General features: G+C 46.7%; 2 protein-coding genes and 1 long non-coding RNA gene across 3 annotated transcripts; 2 read left to right on the top strand and 1 right to left on the bottom strand.

The window, feature by feature from the left end:
* The first annotated feature begins 3799 nt into the window (after positions 1–3799).
* Positions 3800–13231, top strand: LOC127326370 (uncharacterized). The gene is made up of 3 exons (XR_011744531.1): positions 3800–4329; positions 5114–5336; positions 13062–13231. It is a non-coding gene; the product is annotated as an uncharacterized lncRNA (long non-coding RNA).
* A 1480-nt stretch (positions 13232–14711) lies between these two features.
* Positions 14712–17470, bottom strand: LOC127326384 (uncharacterized). The gene is made up of 2 exons (XM_051353252.2): positions 16412–17470; positions 14712–16337 (listed from the first exon to the last, which is right to left on the bottom strand). Exons 1-2 carry the CDS (start codon positions 17403–17405, stop codon positions 14752–14754), a joined length of 2580 nt encoding a protein of 859 aa, XP_051209212.1. The 5' UTR covers positions 17406–17470; the 3' UTR covers positions 14712–14751.
* Positions 17471–24613: 7143 nt separating this feature from the next.
* LOC127326334 (acetylajmalan esterase) lies at positions 24614–27130 on the top strand. Its single transcript, XM_051353209.2, has 5 exons — positions 24614–24964; positions 25063–25275; positions 25378–25526; positions 26340–26613; positions 26700–27130. The coding sequence occupies exons 1-5, from the start codon at positions 24712–24714 to the stop codon at positions 26933–26935; spliced, it is 1125 nt and encodes a 374-aa protein (XP_051209169.1). The 5' UTR covers positions 24614–24711; the 3' UTR covers positions 26936–27130.
* Positions 27131–27360: the final 230 nt, after the last annotated feature.

Here is a 27360-nt window from a genome sequence, read left to right as displayed (position 1 = left end):
TATTTAGTAGTATAAGATTAGTAGCACATATTTCCAAAAACTATCTAAAGACACCATCAACTTTGACACCCCCGGATCCTCAGCTAGCATGAGAGCACATGACATGGCCTCCAACGCAGTTAGGTCACTAATACCTTGGATCATCCTTGAAAAAACAAACCAGTATAGTCTCTACAAACAACACTCACTGCACCATGGCTTTCATCCGGAGCTACAACTCCATCACCATTAATTTTCATCAAGCTTGCAGCTGGTTTGGACCAACGACCAACTCGGCGCGGTGGACCTAGTATTATATCCGACTTTCTAGGATGATCTTACCTAGATCATTTAGAAACTTCTTCACAAAATCAATGTGTTAAAAGGGCTTTGAAATTGTCCCTCGTGTGTTGCCTTGACGTTGGGATATCCATACTGCCCATAATGTGACCAACATCTTGACGAAACAAGCATGGTCTAGAGATCCCCGCATCACAAAACCACCATCGTCGCGCATTCAATGTCGTATTCAATGTGATGTGCTTTGTAATCTCCTCGCCGACGAGCGCCCACACACAGCGAGCCATATTGCAATCTATGAGTGGCGCCAAGAATCTTCCATGTGGCATTGCCCTTTGTTGAAGTGCCGGTCTCCCAAAGCCCTTCCTTTTGTGGATCTTTTGTCGATTGCGCGACAAAATCAACAAGAGGAAATTGATTAGCTTTTGGTGGGGGATCCGCGGCACTTGCCTTAGAATCTTCGATAGGGGTTGGCTTTTGAGCAACCAACTCCATCATCATTGCATTCATTTGGCTAACGATGGATGACTCCAATTTTTTGAGGTCATCCAACGTAGCTGTTGTCCTATCGATGGTAGATGATGGAGCGGGTGGCTCAAGGGAAGGAGACCCATTCACAACCTTATCTTGTCCGGCCATTTCTTAGGCGGTAAAGCCCGAGCAAGAAAACCTTGCTCTGATACCAATTGAATGGATCGTAGCGGACAAGAGGGGGGTGAATGTACGCTACACAAATTTTAATTCTTTTTCAGTTTTTAGCAAAGCGGAAGGTAAAGGTGATAGCTTTAGTGGTGGAGATGTTCCTAGTATGATCCTAGGCAAGTGCGACAAGTAAAGGAAACAAGCATGATAGTAAGAGTAAGGAGCGGGACAACCGGATGGCGCGGAGACGAGGCGAGGTTTGTTTCCCGCAGTTCCCCTCACAAAAGAGAGTACGTCTGCGTTGAGGAGGTGCTAGCCTCACACAAGAGGCTAGGCAGCCACACCACGAAGGAAGGTCTCACCTTCTTCCTCGAGAGAGCTCCACGAAGGGGCTCCCCCTTCTCCACTAAGACACCGGTCGAGGCGGTGGTTCCTTCACAAGGTTGGGGCGAGCTCCACAACACTAGGAGGCTCCCAACAACCTATGGGGCTAGCACAACACCAAGCTAGCCTCCATAGGTGCACTTCTTCCAAGATTCCACCATAGGAACCCTAACTCCAAGATCCACTAAGGACTACAAACAACACTCACTGCACCATGGCTTTCATCCGGAGCTACAACTCCATCACCATTAATTTTCATCAAGCTTGCAGCTGGTTTGGACCAACGACCAACTCGGCGCGGTGGACCTAGTATTATATCCGACTTTCTAGGATGATCTTACCTAGATCATTTAGAAACTTCTTCACAAAATCAAATGTGCTAAAAGGGCTTTGAAATTGTCCCTCATGTATTGCCTTGACGTTGGGCTATCCATACTGCCCATAATGTGACCAACATCTTGACGAAACAAGCATGATCTAGAGATCCCCGCATCACAAAACCACCATTGTCGCGCATTCAATGTCGTATTCAATGTGATGTGCTTTGTAATCTCCTCGCCGACGAGCGCCCACACACAGCGAGCCATATTGCAATCTTTGAGTGGCGCCAAGAATCTTCCATGTGGCATTGCCCTTTGTTGAAGTGCCGGTCTCCCTAAGCCATTCCTTTTGGGAATCTTTTGTCGATTACGCGACAAAATCAACAAGAGGAAATTGATTAGCTTTTGGTGGGGGATCCGCGGCACTTGCCTTAGGATCTTCGATAAGAGTTGGCTTTTGAGCAACCAACTCCATCATCATTGCCTTTATTTGGCTAACGATGGATGACTCCAATTTCTTGAGGTCATCCAACGTAGCCGTTGTGCTATCGATGGTAGATGATGGAGCGGGTGGCTCAAGGGAAGGAGACCCATTCACAACCTTCTCTTGTCCGGCCATTTCTTAGGCGGTAAAGCCCGAGCAAGAAAACCTTGCTCTGATACCAATTGAATGGATCGTAGCGGACAAGAGGGGGTGAATGGACGCTACACAAATTCAATCTCGTGATGGGGAAGTGGATCTTCCGGCATAAATTGAACCCCGATGGCAGTCTTGCGCGATACAAAGCCCGTTGGGTGGTGAGGGGCTTCACACAGCAGGCCAGCGTGGACTACGGTGAGACGTTCAACCCAGTCGTCAAACCGGCGATGATGCGGGTCGTCCTCTCTCTTGCTGTCACACAAGGATGGGCCATCAATCAACTTGACGTGAAGAACGTATTCCTGCACAGCGATCTAGAGGAGACAGTTTACTGTCAACAACCCTCATGTCTGTCGCCTCCACAAATCCTTGTACGGACTCAAGCAGGCCCCACACACTTGGTTCACTCGTTTCACCAATTACCTCCCAACACTCGGTTTTACAGCATCCAAGTGTGATTTATCCCACTTCATCCTTCACTGAGACACTCACACCGCCTATCTCCTATTGTATGTCGGCGACATCATCTTAACAGCCAGCCATCCCGCTCTCCTTCGCTCCATAATTACCTCTCTGCACACAGAATTCTCCATGTGTGATTTAGGCGAGCTCCATCACTTCTTGGGGATCAATGTTCACCGCAACACGACTGGTCTCTTTCTCTCCCAACAACAATACACACTCGAGATACTCGACCGCGCCAACATGCTCCAGTGCCATCCCATCTCCACGCGCTCCAATCTGTCTGCAAATGACGGTGCCCCCTTTCGCGATCCTTCCCTCTATCGCAGCCTCGCTGGAGCCCTTCAATACCTAACTCTTACCCGCCCAGACATTGCATACAGTGTTCAACAGATTTGTCTCTTCATGCATGCCCCGCGAGCCCCTCACTTTCAGTTGATCAAAAGGGTTCTGCGATACCTCTGTGACACTTCACACTATTGGCTGCAACTGTATCGTTCTTCATCGCCAAACTTGATAGCATACAGTGATGCTGATTGGGCCGGTTGCCCAGATACACGCAAGTCTACCTCGGGCTTCTGCATGTTTCTTGGTCCTCCAAACGGCAGCCAACGGTATCGCGCTCAAGTGCGGAGGCGGAATATCGGGCAGTTGCGAACTGCATCGCTGAGTCCTGCTGGATGTGCCAACTTCTGACAGAGCTTCGACACCCTCCTCATCGCGCAACCATCGTCTTCTGCGACAATGTTGTATCGACAAATCCAGTCCAGCACCAGCGCACAAAACATGCTGAGATCGATCTGCGTTTGATCAGAGATCGAGTCGCTCTCGGGGAAGCCAAGGTCCTTTATGTTCCTACCTCCTCTCAGTTCGCGGACATATTTACCAAGGGCCTGCCGTCAGTGGTGTTCTCTGATTTTCGCTCCAGCCTGAACATAGTGCCTCCCGATGTTCAGTCTGCGAGAGATGCTCTAAACTCATGTATACTGCATGTAACGTTCAGATTGTAACTAGCTGACCTAGTCTATAGGAGGTGCGGCCTCATCTGTAGGAGGTAGTTCAGTTCAGAGTGTGCACCATTGTAGCTGAGTGGGTTTGTCCACGACGGCACGATCTATCGATCCCTGTATAAATGTGTAACCACACGACAAGGAATACAGAGTGTGAGTGTTGAGCACAATCTCATCCTGCAGTTCTCAAAATCACATCTGGAAGGCCCGCGACGCAACCCATCGGCCCTCGCACCCCAGACTCTGGTGGCCTGGCAGCCGCCGCCCGCTGCCCTCTCTGCTCCGGCGAACTTCTCTCAGATCAACGCATTTCCTCCCTGAATCGGCCGATGTATTCCCCTGCCTGCGCTTTCTCCGAATTGCTGCGCTGAATCTCTGCACCCACGCACCACATTCCCGCACTCCACCGGACTCGATCGATCTATCGATCGCGTGACTGCTTCCCACGAGGCCAGTGCACAGTGCACGGCTCTGTCGCCTACCACCGCCGGTTGCTCTGCCCGGTAGGCGCTCGGCGGAATTGCGCCGAAGTTTCCTCTCACAGGCCACGTAACGGAGGTTGAGGAATTCGGGATGGAATGTTGGGGTCCAGGTATGTTCCTTAGGTATCGGCTTCAACTGCTTCTTGGCTTGTGTTAATTAATGAGATTGATTGAGCATGTCCAGTTTTAGCTGATTATCAAGGTGCGCTTGGGTGATAATGTCTGAGGTCTGATTATCATGTGGGGGCAGGGGGTGCCTACATATAAATTTCCCCTCCTTCTTCTTACTGTACATACAATTCCACAAACATGAGCCCAGTACACAGTTAGACAAACAGCCCAGTATACAACATACCTTGGAAATAATAATGCTGCAAGGGAGCAGAATGCATCCATTGCTATAGAAAGCCCTGAAGCGCCTTTCACAGAGGGGAACCACTGAAGACTCTCGAACTCGCAGCTTTGCATCACTATAACTTATATGCTCTTAGTCTTGCACAATAGCAGTTCTGGAACTAGAAGGTAGTTTTCCCCCAATTATGCAAAAACACGAAGTAACAATAAATTTTTGTAGAGTACCATATGCAAAATACATGTGAACTAGGAACTTAATGTACTAAATACACATACAGCTCGTGCACTTTAATAAAATAAAAAGCAGACAAAACATGAATTGACGCCTTAACTTTGCTCATCACTAAGTTGGAGGATACAAAGGTGGAGAGAACTAGTGCTTACACACATTTTTGGCCCAACAAATAATTTCCTTATTTTTTGCAAGAACTCACACTTGGCCTTTTACTACCTGATATAAACCTCCGTCATTTACTGTGAGGCTGCTTGATGCATGCATGCTTTTTTGCCTCATGCATCTCTGATTTTTTATCTTAGCAGGGGAAAAGGTCCATGGAGCCAAAGGGAGGTGCCATGGAGCTCCATGTGCTGGCAAGCGTTCACCTCCACTCCGGCGACACCTGAAAGTTGCAGGAAATCTAACCGACGTCGTGTTCGTGCAGCCACCATCTTCAGTGTTCTTTGGGCGCCGACAGCCAAAAATCGAAGAAGTGCATGCCAATGCCAAGATCGTTCGGCTGCTTCAGGTGTTTAATGACCTGAGGTAATTAATACTCTGTCCATTTCCCAGTCGGTCCTTTGTGCTGTGTGAATTTTATTCGGAAAAGCTGATACACTCCGGCACATTTTTATTTGTATATTAATGCATGAACATCATTTTGAGATATTCTGTGAAGTTGCAATGCACACTTGGTAAAATTACCTGTGAGGGCTAATCAGTGCAAGTTCCAGGTTAAACTCCCTACTGTAGATTCTACTTGACAATGTGTTGATAGTTCGTGATACATTTATTCGCCTTTTTCACACTAATACGGTTGGTAACCAATACTATATTGTTGTCAGATGCATAGATAGGATGGTACTTTAGCCTAGAAGCCGAAAGTAGTCTACAACAAACAATTATTTATTAAGAGAAAATAGTTTTTGATTTGGAAATGGAAAAATCCGTTGTAGATTAATTAGGTACTGATCCTACAATAATTGAATCCCTTGCGGGTACAACATGTGGCTTTTTATTCTTCTGCTTCAGATTAGAAATTAGTCAGGTGAGCTGATATCTTTTGTGTTTGGTGGTTCTATGGTGCTCCCAACATTCGTAAAATTTCGTCTAATGTAATAGAGTTGTATGTTTTCATTAAGGAGGCATTACTTAGATTACTGAATTGTGCAACTCTTGTGGAAGTTATACCTGTTCATATCCTCTTCTAATATGATTATGTTATTACCTCTTTTGTCATGCTAAATTGCTAATTATGTGTAGACCGGAAGAAATGCATATATGATAGCCATGAAGTACTAACTACCTTTTTTTCTCCATACCAAGAATTTCTATTTCTTTCTTAGCAAAAACTATTTATGATTGATAATGCATAAAAACAAGATTAGCATCCGGTTAGATAAAATATATTGTTGCGGAGAGTTTTACTTCAGTAAGGGGGTGCCTATTGTTGCTCTTTTTTCTGTTGTTTACTTATATATGATTATTTATTTTCGGAGATTCAAATCAATGAGCTTGTAGTTTTGAAAAGAGTCTTATCATGTTATGTGGCAAACTACTAAGCATCTCTAATTAGTGCTGCAATGTGATCACTTTAAATGTTTCTCTGACTATCTTCTATAACTATATTTAGTATTTAATTTGCAATTCTGGCTCACTTTCTTTGTCTCTTTGATTAGAGGAATAAGAAACTTAATAGTAGTGCATCTTCTTTTCTTTTCCAACAAGCTTTTATGATAATATATTATTATTATGTTGGATATAGTGCCCTAGAGGCATATAATAAATAGTGCTTATTATTATATATCAATAGTTCATAGTAGTTTTGTGCCATGCTATAACTCTATCAATCGGAAACATTGATACACCTATGGTATTGTAAACAAACCAGTGTCCCTAGTGAGCATATATGCTAGCTAGCTCGTTGTGATTCGATGATCGAGGTTTCCCGATTATAGACATACACATCATTCACAGTGGGGTCATATCATTGGGTGAATGATATGATGGACATTCCCAAATATAAGTATTGTAACACGATCAAGTCACGAAGTTCACGTTACGATATTTATGAAAGCGTAGTAACCTAATCCTTAGACTGTGAGATCATATCTAATCACCGTCACCGGCGGTTGCTTTGGTTGCATCAACCGCCACACCATAGCGGGGTGGTCATAAAGGTGTAGTTAGGTATTCCAATGGGATGACTTGAGGCATATGTGTCAACAGTGGGATTTGTTCATCCGCGTGATGGAAGATACTCTGGGCCCACTCGGTGAGATTACATTCAGGTTGCAACACATGGCTAGGTCACGAGGATAGAGTTGCACGGGAACGAGTTGAATAGCCTTGTCGATAACGAGATCGAACTAGGTATGGTGATACCGATGATCAAGTCTTGGACGAGTGCCGCTATCAAAGTAACAAAGGGAATGGGATACGGCGTAATGATTCAAACGACGATCACATCTTCATAGAATACACAGGGTCACTATTGTTCTCCAAAACATCATGGTGATCATTGATCGGAGAGTGTCTCGATCATGTCTGCATCATTCTCGAACCGTCGGGAAACACACTTAAGGGTTCAACAAAATTTAAGATGGTTTTGAATTCATCGGAAACATCGGAGAATAGAGAAGAGAGAACCAGAAAGTGTTCCGGGAGAAGTTCGGAGTGATACAAGAGGTATCTCGGATCATCAGGAGTTAAATAATATGTATTATATATTAGTTTAATGAATTTATATTAAATATATATTCATTTATTAATAAAAGGGTGCATCCCACTAAGTGGGCGGCCACCCCCTAAGGTTTTATGGGGGGAGGGGGGGAGGGGGGGGGCTAGGGTTTGAGGTGGGGTGGGGGGAGTGGGCCTTACCCAGCCAACCCTAAAGGGGGCCAGCTGTCCATGTTCTACTTGTTCGAGTAGCCGATCAGTCCCACACATGTAGGAACCTATGTTTTTTTTCTAACATGTATATACCTTTAGCTCGGCCACTATTCACTGAAGAGTAATTATTGATCCGTAAACCTCAGATGTGTACACAAACAAGTTTTGTTTTTTAGGTGGTAGAGAACGGTATGCAAAAATAAATGACTTTTTAAAGCGCCGCCGTCAATCACGGGAGTTCAAAAAGTAGTCAAGGGTCCGTATGAATGATGAAAACATGGACCCTGCAGGTCATGTGTTCTAAATTGATAACATTTGTATTCCATGTTTTTGTAATACTAGATGGACCGTTATGTGTTCTAAACTGAGTACATATTATGATAAATTATTGAATTTGGTGTTGCAGAATGATTACATAGATGCGGTTAGACAGACTAAACCTTTAATTTGAGACCTGTGGTGGCCAACTCCTATTTAGTTACGCTCCTCCACAGATTTAATTTGGCCAAGTCATAGGTAGTTATGTATGAGTGGACTAGGTTAGCCGAGTCACTTGTTGAGGTTGTTGGCTGCATGTGTGCTTGTGCTAATCCAGCAATCTGTGAGTGGACTGGGCTACTGCATGCGTGTATTGGCCGCTGGTGCATGTGTGTACGTCTATTTAAGGGATTGTAACATCATTTGTAGCCAAGGCCGGAAAAGCTGAGAGAAAGAACAAGAAGACGAGCTGAGTAACAACTCGAACATTTGATCGATATATTCCATCGTCGCCTCGGTTGTCACAAGGAGAGTAAACTACTGTGTCGTTTATAGCCAAGGATTGTAGATCCACCGATTTTTGCATAGGTACGCTATGCTCTGAAGTACATATATTTTCAATGGTACATTGTGATTTTTCTTGATAGATCAACTCGAGGTTAGAACTATCTTTTCATATATTGAAATCTGAAAATTATATTTTGTAGTTGTTAGACAAATTCTTATATCTATATATAACAATGGTCCCCATGCCACCATTACATGGTAGCTACGTTTTTTCCTTTTCTGCCACACCAGGATCATAGAATATAGTAGATGCATGCAAATGGCGCAATCACTGGTACAATGGTTTCCGAAACTAATTATGTACACTTATTTTACATGAACATATATGGATGTCGACGATGTCTTCAATTTATTTTACCAAATGGCGCAACCACGGGTATTATTGTGTAGATAAAATATTTATACATGACTACGTTACATTATTGGGTGTTGATTTTTTTTTGTAATAACATATTGTATCAATTATAGATATCGCGGGCGTTATCATGTATGTTAGCCCACTAGACCACGAGACATATTTCCCGGTAGGAATGAGGGAGATAGCAGTGGTGGATTCTAGTAATCACATTGTGTTCTTCCGCATTTTCGATGGACTTGCTGAGCGCCATAGAGAACAACTATCGATTGGTGCAAGGCATAATTCATTAGTCATGGCAACTTTTATGGAAGTTGACCAAGCCTCAAGTAAATCTAAACTATAAAAAGTGCTATATCATGCCTCAACTAAGTCTAAACTATCCAACAAGTTCATCTTCTCCTGTTTATAAAAAGATTGAGTAAGTAATAGTGCGAAATGGATTTGGTTTAGATTTAGTTGCTGAAAAAGTGCTATACCTTTATGTATTTGGTATATCACTTTTTATAGTTTAGACTTACTTGAGGTTTGGTCAACATCCATAAAGGTTGCCATGACGAATGAATTATGCCTTTCACCAATCAATAGTTGTTCTCTATGGTGGTCAGCAAGTTCATAAAAAATGCGGAATAACACAATGTGATTACTGGAGTCCACCATTGCTATCTCTCTCATTCCTACCGGGAAATATGTCTCGTGATCCAGTGGGCTAACATACATGATAACACCCGCGATATCTATAATTGATACAATATGTTACTATTACATAAAGAAATTAGTCAACACCTAATCGATGTAATGTAGTCATGTATATATTTTATCTACACAATAATACCCGTGGTTGCGCCATTTGGTAAATTGAAGACATCGTCGACATCCATGTTTGTTCATGTAAAAGAAGTGTATATAATTAGTTTCGGAAACCATTGTATAACTGATTGCGCCATTTGTCTGCATCTACTATATTCCATGATCCTGGTGTGGCAGAAAAGGAAAAAATTGTAGCACAATTTCCGTATAAGAATTTGTGTAACAGCTATAGAATACAACTTTCAGATTTTAATATATGAAAAGATAGTTCCAACCTCGAGTTGATCTATCAAAAAAATCACGATGTACCATTGGAAATATATGTACTTCTGAGCATGGCGTACCTATGCAAAAAAAAGGTGGATCCGCAGTCCTTGGCTATAAACGACACATTAGTTTACTCTCTTTGCGACGATCGAGGTGATGATGTAATAGATTGATCAAATGTTCAACTGCTACTCAGCTCGTCTTCTTGTTCTTCCTCTCAGCTCTTCCGACCTTGGCTACAAATGATATTACAATTCCTTAAATAGATGTACACACATGCACCAACAACCAATACAGGCTGGATTAGCATAAGCACACATGCAATCAACAACCTCAACAAGTGACTCGGCTAACCCAGTCCACTCACACATAACTACCTATGACTTGGTCAAATGAAATCCATGGAGGAGGGTACACTACAAGGAAAAGGCCTATTGCCGGCGCACCAAAAAAGCCTATTGCCGGCGCACTTAGAGCCCGCCGGTGGGAACAGGCCGGTGATAATCGCTTATTGCCGGCGCACCTGTTGGTGCGCCGGTGGTAACTCGCGTTATCCCCGGCGCACCTGTCTTGTTCGCCGGCGGTAGGTTATACAAGAAAACAAAAAAAATCAAATCTAGATCTAGATCTAGATCTAGATCTAGCTAATCAGTGGTTGTCGTCTCTGCGCCGGTGTAGGAGGTACAGGAGGTGCAGGATGATGGCGGAAGCTCCCGAGGTCATCGCGTCGGTGTAGGAGGAGGAGGAGTAGGCCGGAGGTGGAGGAGCCCGGAGTAGGCCGGAGGTGGAGGAGCCCGGAGTAGGTGGGGGAGCCCGGAGTTGATGGAGGTGGCCGGAGTTGGTGGAGGAGGCCGGAGGTGGTGGAGGAGGCTGGACGTGGTGGCGGAGGCCGGACGTGGTGGAGGAGGCCGGAGGTGGTGGAGGAGGCCGGAGGTGTTGGAGGAGGCCGGAGGACGTTGTGGCCGTCGGTGCAGTAAAGGTCGCCGGAGTAGCTCGCTGCAGTAGCTCGATGTAGTAGATGAGGAGGAGGAGGAGGAGGAAAAGAGAAGGAAAATGTGAAAGTGAGGAGCACAGGCAGGTGTGGAGTATATATATACCATAGGTTACTGCCGGCGCACCAAGTAGGGTGGTGCGCCGGGGGTATTTTTTTTCTTTTTTTCTCCCAAATCTTAAATCTGAAAAAAGTCCTGTTTCTGTTTTGAATTTGACGAATCCATTTTTTCTCCAAACAGCCGTAGGAAATTTCGAGTAGATCGATTTTGATATAAAAAAGTTTTTCATCGGAGGTCGTATGCAACCAGAAATCCCGTTTTACCGAAAGATGACGCCATTTTGCATAATACATCGAAATTCAAATTTTCAAATTTTTACTAAAACTAGATCACATATTACATGGGCATTTCAAAGGATTTTATTTTTTGAATTTTCTATCATTTTCTATTATTTTTTCGAAAACTGAAAAGGCGATTCCCGGGGGGGGGGGGTGGAGAGAAAAATCTAGGCAGCTTACCCCCGGCGCACCTCTATGGTGGTGCGCTGGTGGTAAATTGTCTACCACCGGCGCACCACCATAGAGGTGCGCCGGGGGTAAGGTCCCCAGATTTTTACTGTTCAGCCAGATCTCTTCGAATTTTATCCCCGGCGCACTAATTTTTTTTGTGCGCCGGCAGTATAGGTCCATCGCCGGCGCGGCGCTTATTTGGTGCGCCGGCAACATGTTCCACCGGCGCATGCCTATGGTGGTGCGCCGGCACCACTTGCGTGCAGCTATAGCCCTTTTCCTAGTAGTGGTAACTAAATAAGAGTTGGCCACCACAAGTCTCAAACTAAAGGTTTAGTCTATCTGACCTCATCTATGTAATCATTGTGCAACACCAAGTTCAATAATCTATCTTGCGTTGCCCGCGTGAGGATGGACCAAATATTTTGACATTGACTGTTGCTGGTCGTAGGATGGAGGTGAATGGCGGATATTGGGCCTCAAGGCGCTGCCTACCTTGCCTTAAGCCAGGCACTCGATTTCAGTCCATGAATTGATTCTGGTAGTGTCAAGGTTGGATTTTCATGCATACCTAATTATTATTTATTACTTCTCTCGGCAGGAATAAGTGATGTAGCCTGCACCTGGCCATTTTGTAGATAACCCTCGTCTCCATATACCACAAGAATTACGTGTGACACTCATTGTGTTACAACCCACGGTCGCACGAAAAAAGGAAATGCAAATCCATCATACCTACCATACAATGCACAAAAGGATTATAAGCACGCTTACCCATCTAGTATACATATAGACAGAACGTCCCCAGCTGATGAATGAATGGGTGATGTGAGTGTGTAGCACTTATATGCATGGGCAATATGACATGGTTTTGATTTCACAAACCTGCAGTTGCATTGCCTGCTAGTACTCTGTTCCATATCTGCGAGAAGCCTACCTGCACTGCTAATACTCTGTTACAGACACTTGGATCGATTTGCTTGAACCTGCTGCACCTGTGTGCGTGTCTGTGAGCATTTTCATTTCATTAACTTCAGCCCAGAGCCTTGTGCTTGTCCCCGTATTCTGTGCAGTTCATCTCGTGCGGGTTGACTGTCCCAAAGCAAGCAAGGGCATGAATCCATGGGTACCTTGCTTGCCAGGCAAGCTGCTGCTGGCAACCGCTGACTGCAAAACAGAAAGGCAACCAGTGCAGGAACATGAAATGCAAGGGCTCACATGTGGTCTTTTACCACTCCTACAAAACCTCTGTCAGTCATTCACGATTTCGCAGTGAGGCTGCTCGATGGATGCATGTTTATTTACATGGTCCTGATGTCGATTTTCTAAACAATGACACATGGGCCTCTTAGCTCTCATATCAGCAGGAGATTATGGATAACTACAGAATGACGGTCCCTGTTGATGAATGAATGAGTAACCTGAGTTAGTAGTACTGATGCGCAAGAAAATATCCACTCAGGTTTCTTCTGCTAGTAACGCCATTCGTTTATATACATTGAAGCTTTTCTAAACCTGTGTGTCTTTGTGGGCATTTTAATTTCATACACTTTAGCTAGAGCATTGTGATTCCATTTGTTTATTTGAACATGACTTCTCCTTCCACATGAATCATTTATAGGTCTCCGTGCAGTTCATCTCCTTCCCAGAAGGCTGACTGTCCCAAACAGAGCGCGAGCAAGTGCTTGAGTCCATCTTGGCCTTTGCTTGCCTATCTGCACACATGGATCATTAAAAAAATCTGGACACGAGCTTGGAAGCCGCCGCCGGATGTTCTCTGCTACCTGGACAAATGAACGCATTCCTGATTCCTCCCTGAACCAGCCGATGTATATCCCCCTGCCTGCATTTTCTCCGAATTGCTGCACTGAATCTCTGCACCCACCACATTCCCGCAGTCCACCGGAATCGATCGATCACTTAACTGCTTCCCACAAGGCCGGAGGCGCTTGAATCATCGACTCGAAATTGGCATGGAACCTGCACTCATGAGGCTAGCACAGCTGGCTGCTCTGCCCGTCGAATTGACAGGCAGACGCTCGGCGAAATGCCCGACCGGGACCGCATGTCCGGTGTGTGCCAAAATTTCCTCTCACAGGCTACTTAACGGAGGTTGAAGAATTTGGGATGGAATTTTGGGAACTAACTTCACAACGGTGAGGTCATACAAGGACCATGCTCCATTGTGACAGTGATACCTACCGCTACCAGACTCTGAGTCCAGGTATGTTCCTTAGGCATCGGCTTCAATTGCTGCTTGGCTTGTGTTAATGAGATTGCTTGAGCATGTGCAGTTTGAGCTGAACATGAACTTCAAACAACCCTTGGCTGCTACAGAAACGCAAAGAAACTAAAATCGTCCCACATTTATTCCACCAACGCTGCTGCTCTTGCTCGCTCGATAAGGGCTTTTGTGCCGTCTGCTTGTGGAGTGCTTTTTCTCTAGCTCGTGATGGTACGTATGAGGTGTTACCCTGGACGAGGAAAACCTCCAGCTATTTGGGATGACCTGGTCGAGCGGCGGTCAGAAACCATGAAATCTGCTACAAAACAGCAGAACACGGGCATGTCTTCTCTGGTCATGCTCTCTGTTTGGTGGATCTGGAAGATGATGTGTGCAACAGTCTTTAGTGGCGAGTACCTGCGGGTGCCGTCTTGCGCGTTTGGGTGATAATGCCTCCCGGGCTGATTATCACGTGGGGGGAGGGGTGCCTACATATAAATTTCCCTTCCTTCTTACTGTACATACAATTCCAAAGACTTGAGCCTAGTACGCAGTTATACACACAGCCAGGTATATAACATACCTTGGAACTAATAATGCTGCAAGGGAGCAGAATGCATCCAATTTCTATATAAGGCCGTAAAGTATGGAAGATTTGGATGCCCCCCGATCGTGTCCAAGATGCTGATGTCTAGCTGCTCTGCTTCGGCGAGGGCTAGACATTTCTAACTCTCACAACATGTTTCTTTTTCTCTCCCACCTTGACCTTGTACAACTATATGACCTTTTGGGGTCTTTATAACTGAAAAATTCCATGAAGTGCCTTTCACAGAGGGGAACCAATGAAGACTCTCGAAATCACAACTTTGCATCAGTAAAACTTATATGCTCTTAGTCTTACACAATAGCAATTCAGAAACTAGAAGGTACTTTTCCCCCAATTATACAAAAACACAACAAAGTAACTATAAAATTTTGTAGAGTACCATATTGAAAATACATGTGAACTAGGAACTTATATACAAAATACACATACAGCTCGTGCATTTTAATCAAATAAAAGGCAGACAAAAAATGAATTGATGCCTTAACTTTGCTCATCACTAATTGGTTGATGCAGAATCTCCTTTGTGACCTTGGTGTTTCTTTGATAGAATGACCAGGCTTCATAGGCTGCAATATACACTAGCACAGGGATGACTAGACAGATGACATTCCTGGATGTCGCCAAGTCCCTTGTGCTGCCTGCTGCGTATGCACCCAGGAGACCGAGCATGTTTAGCAAAATTGCTGTGTGCATTGGCCAGAGTAGCAACTTGTGGTTGTGCAGGGTCCTTGGAAGAAGCAAGACAACGACGACGATAGAGGCCATAAACGAAGTGGAGTTGCTATAGAAGAAAGCGTGGTACCGGCGTTTGTTGATGTCGTGCAGTACTGAGTTGCCGGAAGAAGAGTGTCCATTGTTGTTCTCTTGCCAGAGACCGCCTGGTGGTTTAAGACCAGTTTGATAGGTCACACTCGCGGCCAAGACTCCTAGCAGCATCAAGTACTCCCGCATGTCCTTTTTTCTTTTTACTTCACCATTTTCCTCTTCGTCTTGGAGTTCCTTCTCCATTTTCTGTTTGAGGTGTTCAGCAGATTCAATATCTGTGTTGTGGGATCTTATTTCAGAAGACTCAACACTGCCGACTCCTTGCTCATAGGGCCCATTTGCTGGATCAGGGGACACATTGCTGCTGCTGCTGCCAACTTGTCCAGGGGTCTTATTTTTCGAGTTGCGAATCCAGAAGATGACCACTTGCAAGATTACAACAGCAAACACTGCTGCAACCAATGTTAATACATAGATGGAAGTTCGTAGTTGGCGGGAGCTTCCAGCAGCATAGGCACCCATGAGCCCAAACATGCCCGCCACCATGCATACGTAGAGTGCATAGCACCGTATGGCTGGCCTGTATAGATTTGGGTTCACAAGTAGGACAATTAGAGCTACGGATGACATGAAGCTAATAGCATTGCAGTAGAAGAATGCCCTGTAATGCTGAGGGCAGTTATCTAGGAGGACCGGGAATCCTGCTTGGTGTCCCAAGTTGTCGTCTGCTGACCAGAAGCCGCCAGGTGGAGTCAAACCAGCTTGATAAGTGAGTGTAGCAACCAAGATTGCCAAGAGAAGCAACACCTCACGCCTACTATCCAAAAGATTAGCATCTTCCTGTTTGTCGTTGTAGTCTAATGTGAAGAAAACTATATGGATCACCACATAGACAAAGATAGCTCCAGCCAAGGCGACAACGTATATAGAGGTGCTTACGTCCCTGCAACGCCCAGTGGCATAAGCACCTATAAGACGGAATAAATCCAATAACATGGCTGCCTCCAGTGTATGCCGCTTAAGAAGGGAACTACTCCGGACCATTGTGATGACAATTAATGATGCCACAAAAGCTGCTGAGTTGCTGTAGAAAAAAACCTTGTACCGCGTCGGGTGCGTTGTGAGCAGTACTGGGTCACCAGCCTTATGCCCATCCTGGTCATCTGGCCAGAGGCCACCTGGTGGATCTAGCCCAGCTTGGTAAGTGATGCTCGCGACGAGAGTAGCAAGCAATATTACAAGATTGCGTGCTTTTTCCAGTGCGTCGTTGGCCCTGGGTTTCTTTTGTGCTGCGGCCTTGGCTTCGTTGTCCCTGGTAATTTCACAGTACAGATTTAAACATAGTCATGTTGGTGGATAGAAAGGTGGAGATAACTAGTGCTTACATACCTTTTTGGCTCAACGAATAATTTCCTTATTTTTTGCAGCCAGGCTGGAGCATTTTCAGTTATGGCTCTCGTAATAGCCACTTGAAGGAAGATGTATGCAAGAACTGCGCCAATCAGACAAACAACATAGGTGGTGGTGTCAAGCTCCCTGCAGCTCCCAGCAGCATAGGCACCAACAAGGCCAAATAGTGCGACGACGATAAACCCATACAATGCAACAAACCGTACAGACTTGAGCTTCTTTGCAGGTAAAGATATTATCAAGTTCTTGTCAAGGAGCAACATGATAATAAGAAGGGATGAAACAAATACGGTGGTGTTGCAGACAAAGAACGCCTGATAGCGGCTGGAGTTGTGGTCCTGCAGAATTGGGTCACTGACATGGTGGCCATACTCAGCGTTGCTCCAGAAGCCACCTGGTGGGTTCAGCCCAGCCACATATGTGATGGTAGCGACAAAGGTTGCGAGTAGCATCAAGACCTCGTGCTGATCATCACGTTTGTGTTTGGCAGTATCCTCGTCTTGCTTCACGGAGTAGACATAGACGAAGATAGCAATCGCGATGTAGGTGAAGATGGCTGACATTATCACTGAGGAGTAGATGTTTGTGAATACATCACGGCAGCTGCCAGCAGCATAAGCCCCCATGAGGCCAAGTAAATCGAGAACCATGACCACCCGCAGCGCAGCTGCCCAGGCCTTGGTCTTGCTGCCCAGGACAAGGAGGAGGAGACATACCACAAGTGACGCGGCGAATGCAGTCGCATTGCAGTAGTAGAACGCAAGGTAACGGTGGTAGTGGGTATCACGAAGGATTAGGTCGCCGGCAAGGTGTCCATCCTGTGTGTCCTGCCAGACCCCCCCTGGAGGGTTGAGCCCTGCCGCATATGTCACCGTTGCTACCAGAGTGGCTAGCAGAAGAAGATACTTCTTCAGCTGGTACTCTGTTGAACCTGAAGGCCTTTTGTGGTCTGGCTCCATTGGACTGTGGGATGGTACTTGGTTGCTTGGTGATATTTGCACAACTGGTGGTGGTATGGAACATGAATAAGGTCCCTTGAGACGATGTGAGGATGTACTGAGATGATCTCTTGATTTTATCAGTGCAGGAGCACATAGGGTCCCCACACCTGGCAGGTTGTTTGGCATGATGTTTCCCTGGCATCTGCATCTCTGGCTGCTAATCATGGCATGGCTCCATCTGTATTAATTTTGTAGCCCTTTGTCTTTCTCAAGCTTGTACTGCTGAACAAACATTTGTCAGTTGAGGACTTGAAGTTGTCAGTGCGACTTGAAATTGTCAGTGCTCACCTGTCCAGTGTTGAACTGCCCTGGATGGCTGCACAGGTGGTGGTTTTCGGTGAAATGCCTCTTGGAGGCTCTGCTTTCAGGAGTCTTGTGCAAGTGCAGATCAGGATCGTGCCCATCTGTGTTTCAGTAGAATACCTACCTCAGGTACATCTTAAGACACTTTCCTGGTTTTACAATTATCTCGTATCGTTTTGTCCATGATGGTTCATGATGCTGCTTGAACATGTTCTTTTATTTTGTGACATTGAGAATTGCTCTTAAATACCTACCATGAAGATTCCAGCAAACTTCATGGCCTGGGAAAAAATTGGGCCACATAATGAAGGATGGGCTGGTCCGTGTCCCATTAGTACCTCCAATTCTGTTGTGTGCTACTTTTATAAGATATGAGACCTCGGAAATTCAATTCGGCTCCCGGGTGCGTATGCTCCCTCTACTAAAAAATTATATTTCGAAATGTCAAAAAATTTGGACAAAAAATTCTACATGTAGATCTTCATAATATACGTGCGTTCGTCAAGTTTCACGAAAAACTAATATTTTGTGTGGTCTATATAAAAAAGAGAAAGTTTATCTTGTGAAAGCATTATTTTTAGCACTGAATTTTGTCTTTTTTACACACGTCACATGATAAGTCGATTTTTTATGAAACGACTTTGTGAGCACGTAGCACGTGAAGATGTACGTGCAAACTTTTAGTTTCAATTTTTTTAAAATTTAAAATATATGTAAGATGCATTTCGAAATATAGAGAACATATGGACCCATGTTCCAAAACATCGCTCCGACCGTCTATATTACTTCTAAAACAACTGGGTTAGAAAGATAGATTTTCTGTGAGAAAATAAAAACATTTGTCACAGATGTAGTATGCTGACGGGTTGAGAACCAGTTCCGTGGAGTCATAGGGCGATTCTAGCTTTAGTCTTTACTTGTCATGTTCATGAAACCTCGTTTGTATGTAAGAAAGTACAGTTTCAAGTACTAGTAGCAATCGACAGAAAAACAGACGAGGAGAGCCGCTCGTTCCCCCTCGTCGCTCCCGTGGGCGACGGGAGGGAACCCTAGCCGCCACCGGCCCAGGCCCCTCCCCCTGCTCCTCCCTCCCCTCGCCGCCGCCGGAGGGCGTCGCTGGGCAAAGCCCGGGCGCTGGCGGCGGCGGGGATTCCTCTCCCCCTCGCGCGGAAGCTCGGGCGCGGGCCGACGCGGCCGGTGAGGGCGGCGCGCTCGACGAGGGCGCGGCGGCGCGGCTGCCTTAGCAGCGGCGTGGAAGCTTCGTGGCGTGGCGGCGACCCCGTCTTCGGAGGCGGCGGCTGCCCTCGGGCGGCCACCAAGTCCGCGGGCGGCGGCGCAGGGGTGGCCAGCGACGGCGACGGCGGCTGGGGGATGGCAGCGACGGCGGCCGGGGAAACGGCGACGGCGGCGGCGACAGTTGTCCGGGCGGCCGGAGTTGGCATCATGGCGGCGCGGGCTTGCCGGCTCGGATCCGGGCCCTTTGGGCCCGATCTGGGGTTTGGCGGGCCCCGGCCGTCCCGCCCTCCGGCGCACAGGTGCGGCCGAGCACCTCCTCCTTGTCGAGTCCTTCTCGGCTCCGAGCGCATGTCTTCTTGCTGCGGCCGGGTTGGGCGGAACCCTACGCCATCTTGGCGTGGCGGCTCACGGCGTCCGCGCGGCGCCGGTGACAAGGTGGACGATGCCGGGTGGCCGGCGATGCTCTACGAGGTGGATGTGTGCGGTCCCGCAGTCCGCGGCGACCCACCCCATGGTGGCACTGCGCCGCTTGCGGCTCAGTAGTGCCCCTCTTAGGCAGCCTATCCCTTTGTGGGCATGGCTGCCCCCGACCTGGCGCGCTGGACGTGCTGCCGGTGGGTTGCGCTGCCAAAGCTAGCGCTTTGAGAGAAAAGGGTTAGCACAGGAGGTCTTGGCGAAGGATGATAGTGCCTGCAGTGGTGAGGAACCATGCTCTGGGCGAAAGCCCTGCCTTTCGGGGCCGGTGACGGCGACGCCTGAGGGCGCCGTTTTCCTCTTGTGGCGTCACCGAGGAGTTTCGGCACCTCCCTTGCCTAGGGTCTCATGTTTCGGGTGAAAACCTCAGATTTGGCTAGCCAAATCGGGCGACGACGGCGTCTTGGACGTCGTACCCTCCTTGGAGGCGTCGTCTTGGGAACTTGAGTTCGGGCCGTACGTCTTCCTCGTGGATCTTAGCGCTGACCACATGGGAGGTGTCTTGCGATGCAGGTAGCGCGCTAGCCTCTCGAGTAGTATCGCGGTGGCTTGCGCGATGAGGATCTTCCTCGATCAGCGCGAGCATGCCTCTGGATGAGCAGTGGTGGGCTGGCCTCTGTGTTTGTTGGCGGGCTGCTGAAGACTGCACGCTTGCACGTCTGTCAAGGTTGCCGGGAGCTAGCCGCTGCGCCGACGGCGTTCCTCGGATTTGGGTCGAGGCCGGAGCAGCAATTGCTCCCAGCTGAGCCGTGGTGGGCTCGCGGGATTCAGGTGGTACGCGTCTTGGCTGCAGCTGGCAGGTTCTTGGTAATTTCGACGATGCGCGAGCACTGCGACTTTCATCGGCAAGGGTTCTGTCTTGCGGAGGAGCTCACTCTGTAGTGTCCCGGAGGAGCACTCGACGGATTTCGGCCTTTTTGTCGTAGTCTAGTTTGAGTGTCGGGTGTGTACTGTGGGTGTTCGGCCTTTTCTTAGGCTTGTAATGTAAACTTCCTTTCTATCAATGAATCGAAACGCAAACCTTTTGCGTTTTCGCGAAAAAAGTACTAGTAGCAAATGATTCTTGATATATTGCAAGAGAAAAATGACGACGTAGTGAATTTCGAAACTGCAAACACCAACATGTTAAAAGAAATGCAGATATGCAAAGACCAACATCTACCATCCTCTGCTTCATGTGACTCTGTCCTTGAATGTCCGGGCAGCAGCTGCTGAATGCACAGCTCACACCCAGTGGAGGGACATGCAAGGACTCACACTTGGCCTTTTACTACTGATATAGAGTTATAGACCTTTGTCATCTACTGTGAGGCTGCTTGATGCATCTCTGATTTTTAATCTTAGCAGGGGAAAAAGGTCCATGAGTCTGCGTTGTAATGCAAGCCAAAGGGAGGTGCCATGGAGCCCCATCTGCTGGCAGGGAGTGCATGCTCCCTACATACATACAAACAGAACGTCCCCAGCTGATGAATGAGTGAATGCTGTGGATGAGTGGCACTTATATATATGCATGGCAATATGACATGGTATTGATTTCACAAACCTGCAGTTGCATTGCCTGCTAGTACTCTGTTCCAAATCTGCGAGAAGCCTACCTGCACTTCTAATACTCTGTTACAGACACTTGGATCGATTTGCTTGAACCTTCTGCACCTGTGTGCGTGTCTGTGGGCATTTTCATTTCATTAACTTCAGCCCAGAGCCTTGTGCTTGTCCCTGTATTGTCATATGTTTCTGTGAAGTTCATCTCGTGAAAGTTGACTGTCCCAAAGCAAGCAAGGGCATGAATCCATGGGTACCTTGCTTGCCTATGGCAAGCTGCTGCTGGCAACCACTGACTGCAAAACAGAAAGGCAACCAGTGCAGGTACATGAAATGCAAGGGCTCACATGTGGTCTTTTACCACTCCTACAAAACCTCTGCCGGTCATTCACGATTTCGCGGTGAGGCTGCTCGATGGATGCATGTTTATTTACATGGGCCTGATGTCGATTTTCTAAACAATGACACATGGGCCTCTTATCTCTCATATCAGCAGGAGATTTGTTTATTTGAACACGACTTCTGTTTCCACATGAATCATTTATAGGTCTCTGTGCAGTTCATCTCTTTCCCAGAAGGTTGACTGTCCCAAACAAGGCTAGCAAGTGCCTGAATCCATCTTGGCCTTTGCTTGCCTATATGCACACATGGATCGTTCTAAAAAGCTGCTCATCAGCAAACAACATGGAGTAGTATTTTATCTTCCTACTATTGAACAACTTGTACCCACCTTTGCAGCACAGTTCCCTAATAGGGGACCTTGTTTTAGTGACCACATTTTAGACAAAAAGACCCTCTCTCTGTTTCTCTAGAACACACTTTTGCCAGGCCAAGACCATTTTGCTTTACATGTTGTCTAGAAAGTGAAGAAGGAGAAGAGACAGTCCTGAACTTTACATGAGGATCAATCGCCATCCTGAGCATGCCATTTTCAATCAATTGTCTCCATGGGAGCTTCAATTAGAGCCTCAGCCACTGCAAGATCACAAAAGAACACACACCTGAGTTGTTCACCTGACAGCTGCAAGAAGAGCTAGCACAGTGCACACTCTCTCTGCTTCGTTTTCTTGGCAGTTTGCGGAATCGTCGTTAATGTCCGGCAGCTGGTGCGGTGGCAGGAGGCTCTGTGAGCTCCTCGAGGAGCAGCCGGAGCTGTTCCTCCTCCTCAACTATGGCGCCAAGGAGGCTGCCCCGCCGCGCTGCTCCGTCTATAGCTCCTGCAAGAACGACAGTGCTGCACGGATGAGGTCTGCGTTTGGCAGGGGCATTATCAGGAGGGTGGTGCGCCTCGTCGGCTGCTTCTCTTGCGGGAGCTCACGGGAGCTTCTTCCAGCGGCTGCCGCGCCCCAGTGACACTGGCGGCGGCCACTACGACGACGCCGCCACCGAATTCGACGATGGTGGTATGCGGCTCTGCCCTGTGCCCTTCCTAGACGTGCTGCGGCACTACGCCGACGAGGAATCGTCGTCTCCCACGCATAGCATGCAGCTGTAAGCACCGCTTGCTCCGCTTCTTCTTCGCCGCTCCATGAATTCTCTCATGTCCACCTTCCATTCATATTGTGCTTATTGATACAGGTGAACAGGAGGACGACAGGCCACCATCGACGCAAGGGAGCTCGCCATCCCCCGACCCGGTCACCGGCGCCGCAACATCTCTATCTTTCACCTCACATGCTGACGACGACAGGACCTGCGCGCACGCACCAGAGGCTAAGACGACGAGAAGCGAAGAGGTGCAGAGGATCATTTCTTCGTGGGAGAGGATTACGAGGGTCCCCATGCTGGCAGAGCTCCACATGTCCTCCACCGGGTCATCGCTGGAATGGCTGCGGCTCGTGCTTGGAGAGGCAGCGCTAGTAGGGGCGATGCCATGATCTTCGAGGAGGTCCGAGCAGAGGCTGTGCGCGACGATATAATCTGACGTTCCCCAAAACGCTTTTGGTTAAGAAATATAATGCAAAACAGTGAGAACTAGACAAGTATGTGCAAATGCTCCTATGGTATACTTAGAAGTTATTTGTGTGGTAGCCGGAGAGCCCACACTACTGACATTTTTTTTTTGAAATTGGTCATTCATTCGTGGTTTATCTTGAACACACGCCAACATAGGCGGAGCTACTTATGTTCGAAAAAAAGGCGGATCTACTTGGGGAGTCCCAATATTTTTTTGACAAAACGACTTGATTTGCTAAATTTAGAGTAATATATCTTAAATAAATCATAAAATCCATATAAAAATTGATATCTGGGAGACTATGCACACCCATTATCTGACCGCGGGCTCTGCCAATGCACGCCAAAGTCTGTACCTTTGTATATATTAGAAGAAAACCGCAAAGGCAGCGGACAGAGTACAACACATACCAAACCTACAAAAAGAGAAAAGAAATAAAGTAAGATATAAAAAAGGCAACTATACATGACTAATATTTTGTTTAGCCTTTCCAGGCTCAATCTGCTTCATTCACTCATGCTCTCGGCATGGAGATTTTGTGTAACAACAGAAATACATTGTTCACTGCAAGGACAGCTAGCCTTCACCCTCACTAAAAAAAAGGGTCAACCTTCACTCCAAATGAATAGTTTGAATGTCATGGTTCATGTATATGAACGATTGATTTGCAGCAGCATATTTTCCAGTCAAATATTCTTGGCTTTGCAATGAACAGGGAACGAGGGAGGCATTGGCAATTGTCCACTTCATCCTTCAGTTTCTTCTAAAATCTCAACTCATCATCGAGAAAACACATTAAATGTTTAGTAGAAAGTGTACATTTATAACCTAATGGAAGGAACACCAGTAGAAAAAAGGTGTGTATGGTTTAGAGGTATACTACAGGTTACCTATTCCAATTTGTTTTAAACATTTCTTGAATATATAGCAGCATTTGTTTACGCAATTTTGTGTTTGTCAGTGTGCTTCACTTTCTGCTTTCTACTTTGTTGATAGGTTTGCCCTTACCTTCCACTTAGTCAATTTCTTAGTACATAATGCATACCAAATCTTACTGAATTATATTTTCATCCGACAACTTTATATGTACCCGATTGATATCTCATACCTTATTGTTGTTTCTATGACTATGTACATAATAGTTCAAGGGAAAAAATAATGTCATACAAGTGATACTTTTGAATCTATTTATTGTTTATATGGACCCGTATGTAAAATCATGTTTAAATTTCATGCCGCAATTCCCGGGTATTCATCTAGTGTAGGCAACAAGGAAATCATAGACCAACTTGTCCACCCCTGGACCCGCCGCTGGTTGCAGCCGAGTTCCACAAAAAATTTCATACAAGCCCAACGCATGAGGAAAGGAGCAGCCAACTACCGCATGAACTGCCCTACAAAAAACTACCTCATGAACAAGAGCGAACAGATAATACAACATCTGTCTAGTCACGTTTCATCCAAACTAACCTAACCCTCATGGCAGCTTGTCATTATTTTGACTCGTGGCATGCCAAAATGTCTTAATTACCCTCCAGCCTCCATTGTTAGTTTGTTAGGTTGACCAAATGCTCACCAACAAGCTCAGGCATGACCTCAGCCGTCCAACCAAGTAGACAAGCAGTCCACCAGAACCTGATGCAACTGAAGCTTATTACTTACCACAAGAAGCAAGCATGCTGCTTCGAAACCGACCGCATTCTCAGCTGACAACACAGCCAGATAGATAGAAGCTGCAGCAGTCGATCGAGCATGGCAGCTGCTTCTTCGAATGCCAAGCTCCTCCTCACCTTGGTGCTATTGCAGGCTCTCATGGACTCCGCCGCGCCGGCCTGCTCCGTCGACGCCATCTACAGCTTTGGCGACTCCATTGCCGACACCGGCAACCTGCTCCGAGAGGGCCCCGTTGGCTTCTTCTCCTCCATCGGCAGCTTCCCCTACGGCCAGACCTACGAGAAGCCCACCGGCCGCTGCTCCGACGGCCTCCTCATCATCGACTACCTGGGTAAGCCAACTTGATCTTGCCAGTTAATGTAAGTAACGGCCCTCATGCTTTCTGTGCTCTGTGTTGATATGACTGTATTCTGTGGCGCGCGCGAGCAGCGATGGCGCTCAAGCTGCCTCTGATCAACCCGTACCTGGATAAGACCGCCGACTTCAGCAGCGGCGTCAACTTCGCGGTAGCGGGCGCGACGGCGCTCGACCGGACGTACCTCCTGCAGAAGGCCATCATTATGCCGCCGGGGAACATGCCGCTCAGCTCCCAGCTCGACTGGTTCAAGGCGCACCTCAACGCCACATGCCCTTCGCAAGAAGGTAACTGAACAGGCCAGAACAGAATGAGTAAATAGGCAAGATCGATGCAGCTGAAGGATGGAATAGCGGTGTTCAGCAATAACCTTCCTTTTAAAACTACAGACTGTGCCAAGAAGCTGGGCGGAGCCTTGTTCTTGGTGGGGGAGATCGGCGGGAACGACTACAACTACGCGTTTTTTCAGAAGAGGTCCATTGAGGCCGTGAAGGCGTACGTGCCACAGGTGGTGAAGAGCATTATGGACTTCACAAAGGCAAGTATAATTAGTACTCTGCTTCCAAAATGGTCGCGCACTAACCAACAACATCTAGTACTCCTTCAGATACATTATAAGTTATATGAAAAAATCAACACATCCATAAACCCTACGATAATAGGAGAATTTTAAATTTTGAATATTAAATCTCTTATTTGGATCAATTAGATCAATAGATCGGATTTAGATGCTGCAGACAGATTCATCAATTAAGATTTTGTAGATATAGAGAGTGGCGAGTGACAGCGATGGACAGGCGGACGGTCGATGAGAGATCGGGCAGTTCACACTAACAGGCAAAGATGCAACATGGTGAACCGACATCGATGGAGCTATTTACTTTTTGGCTAATTAGTTGCATTTTGTGGGCCTAGACAAAGCAGTGGCTCAAAAGATTTCACATTTGCACTTGCGCATAAGCTGATAGGATGTGCGCTGGGTTAAAATTGTTTTATCATTGGGATCATTTTTCTGTACTGGACTATTTGCATAGCTGTTTGGGCCAAATCCATGAGGGTCAAGTGACCCCAAGCAAATACTGTAGCTGCGCGCCTAGTCTTGGCTTTAGTTTCAATTTGAGCCGCGACACTTATTTGGATCATACGAAGTAGTAAGTATTTTAGTGATCAGTCAACCCTCATTACTAGCTGATCACGTCACTAAAAATGTGTGACATATATGATAAGTAGCTTAACTGAACAATGATTTTTATGGGAGTTGGTGAGCAGACCCAACACCCCTAAGAAAAGATTAATAGATATAACCCGCTCGTATGGGCATTTGATTTACATTTCATGACTAATTAATCAGGAGGTGATCAAGCTAGGAGCGACACAGATCATCATCCCTGGGAATTTCCCCATCGGGTGCTCGCCGAGCTATTTGTCCCTCTTCTCTGTTGCCGGCTCAGCGGACCACGACGAGAGGGGCTGCCTCACTAGCTACAACTCTTTCGCCGCGTACCACAACGAGCAGCTCCAGGAAGCCATCGACAACCTCCGGAAGACCAATGCTGACATCTCCATCGTCTACGCCGACTACTACAGCGCCTTCCTGCACCTCCTCGACCACGCATCAGTCCTTGGTAGGCATTTTCAGACGCATAGTTAACCATTATCTATGAGCCCGAATCTAAAAGCTTATGCCGCGTGCCCTTGTTTTCCATGGCAGGGTTTAACGAGGGATCACTGCTCAAAGCATGCTGCGGGTCGAGCGGGGAGTACAACTTCAACATGGACTTGATGTGCGGCGGGCTGGGATCCAGCACGTGTGCAGACCCGGCCCAACACGTGAGCTGGGATGGCATCCACCTTACCCAGCAGGCCTACAGGGCCATGGCGCTGTCGCTCCTCATGGAGGGGTTCGCGCAGCCTAGCGAGAGCGTTCAGGAGATATGGAGTTGTTGATTGGATGCACTCCATACTGCCGCTAACCCTCCAAAAAGTGTCGGCGCATCGAGGCATAATAGAAAGTGCTGCATTTAGTCGTGTCAAGAATGTATTTTGAGGCACTTTTGAGATACTACCAGGAAATGTACATGTTGGCACTTCAAAAACTGCATCTATTTTTGATTTTGAGGTACTTTTCTATAATGCCGTTTATTTTGATGCCGTATTCATGAGTGCCTCTATTTACATTCGAGGCACTTTTGTAAAGTGCTCCGCTTCCCGCAGATAATTTTTTTATAGTGCCTCAAACGAGAAGCTTTTAAGACACTTTTGATAGTGCCTCAAATCTAAACCTTCGGAGGAACTCAAACTTGCCTCAAATGAAAATAATGTATGCAAGAAATTATTGAGGTACAAATATTACAGGAAGTAATATTACAATG

Source organism: Lolium perenne, chromosome 5 (genome assembly GCF_019359855.2).
Source record: "Lolium perenne isolate Kyuss_39 chromosome 5, Kyuss_2.0, whole genome shotgun sequence".
In the NCBI taxonomy this organism is placed as follows: Eukaryota; Viridiplantae; Streptophyta; class Magnoliopsida; order Poales; family Poaceae; genus Lolium; species Lolium perenne.
This window is presented reverse-complemented; position numbering and strand designations above follow the sequence as displayed.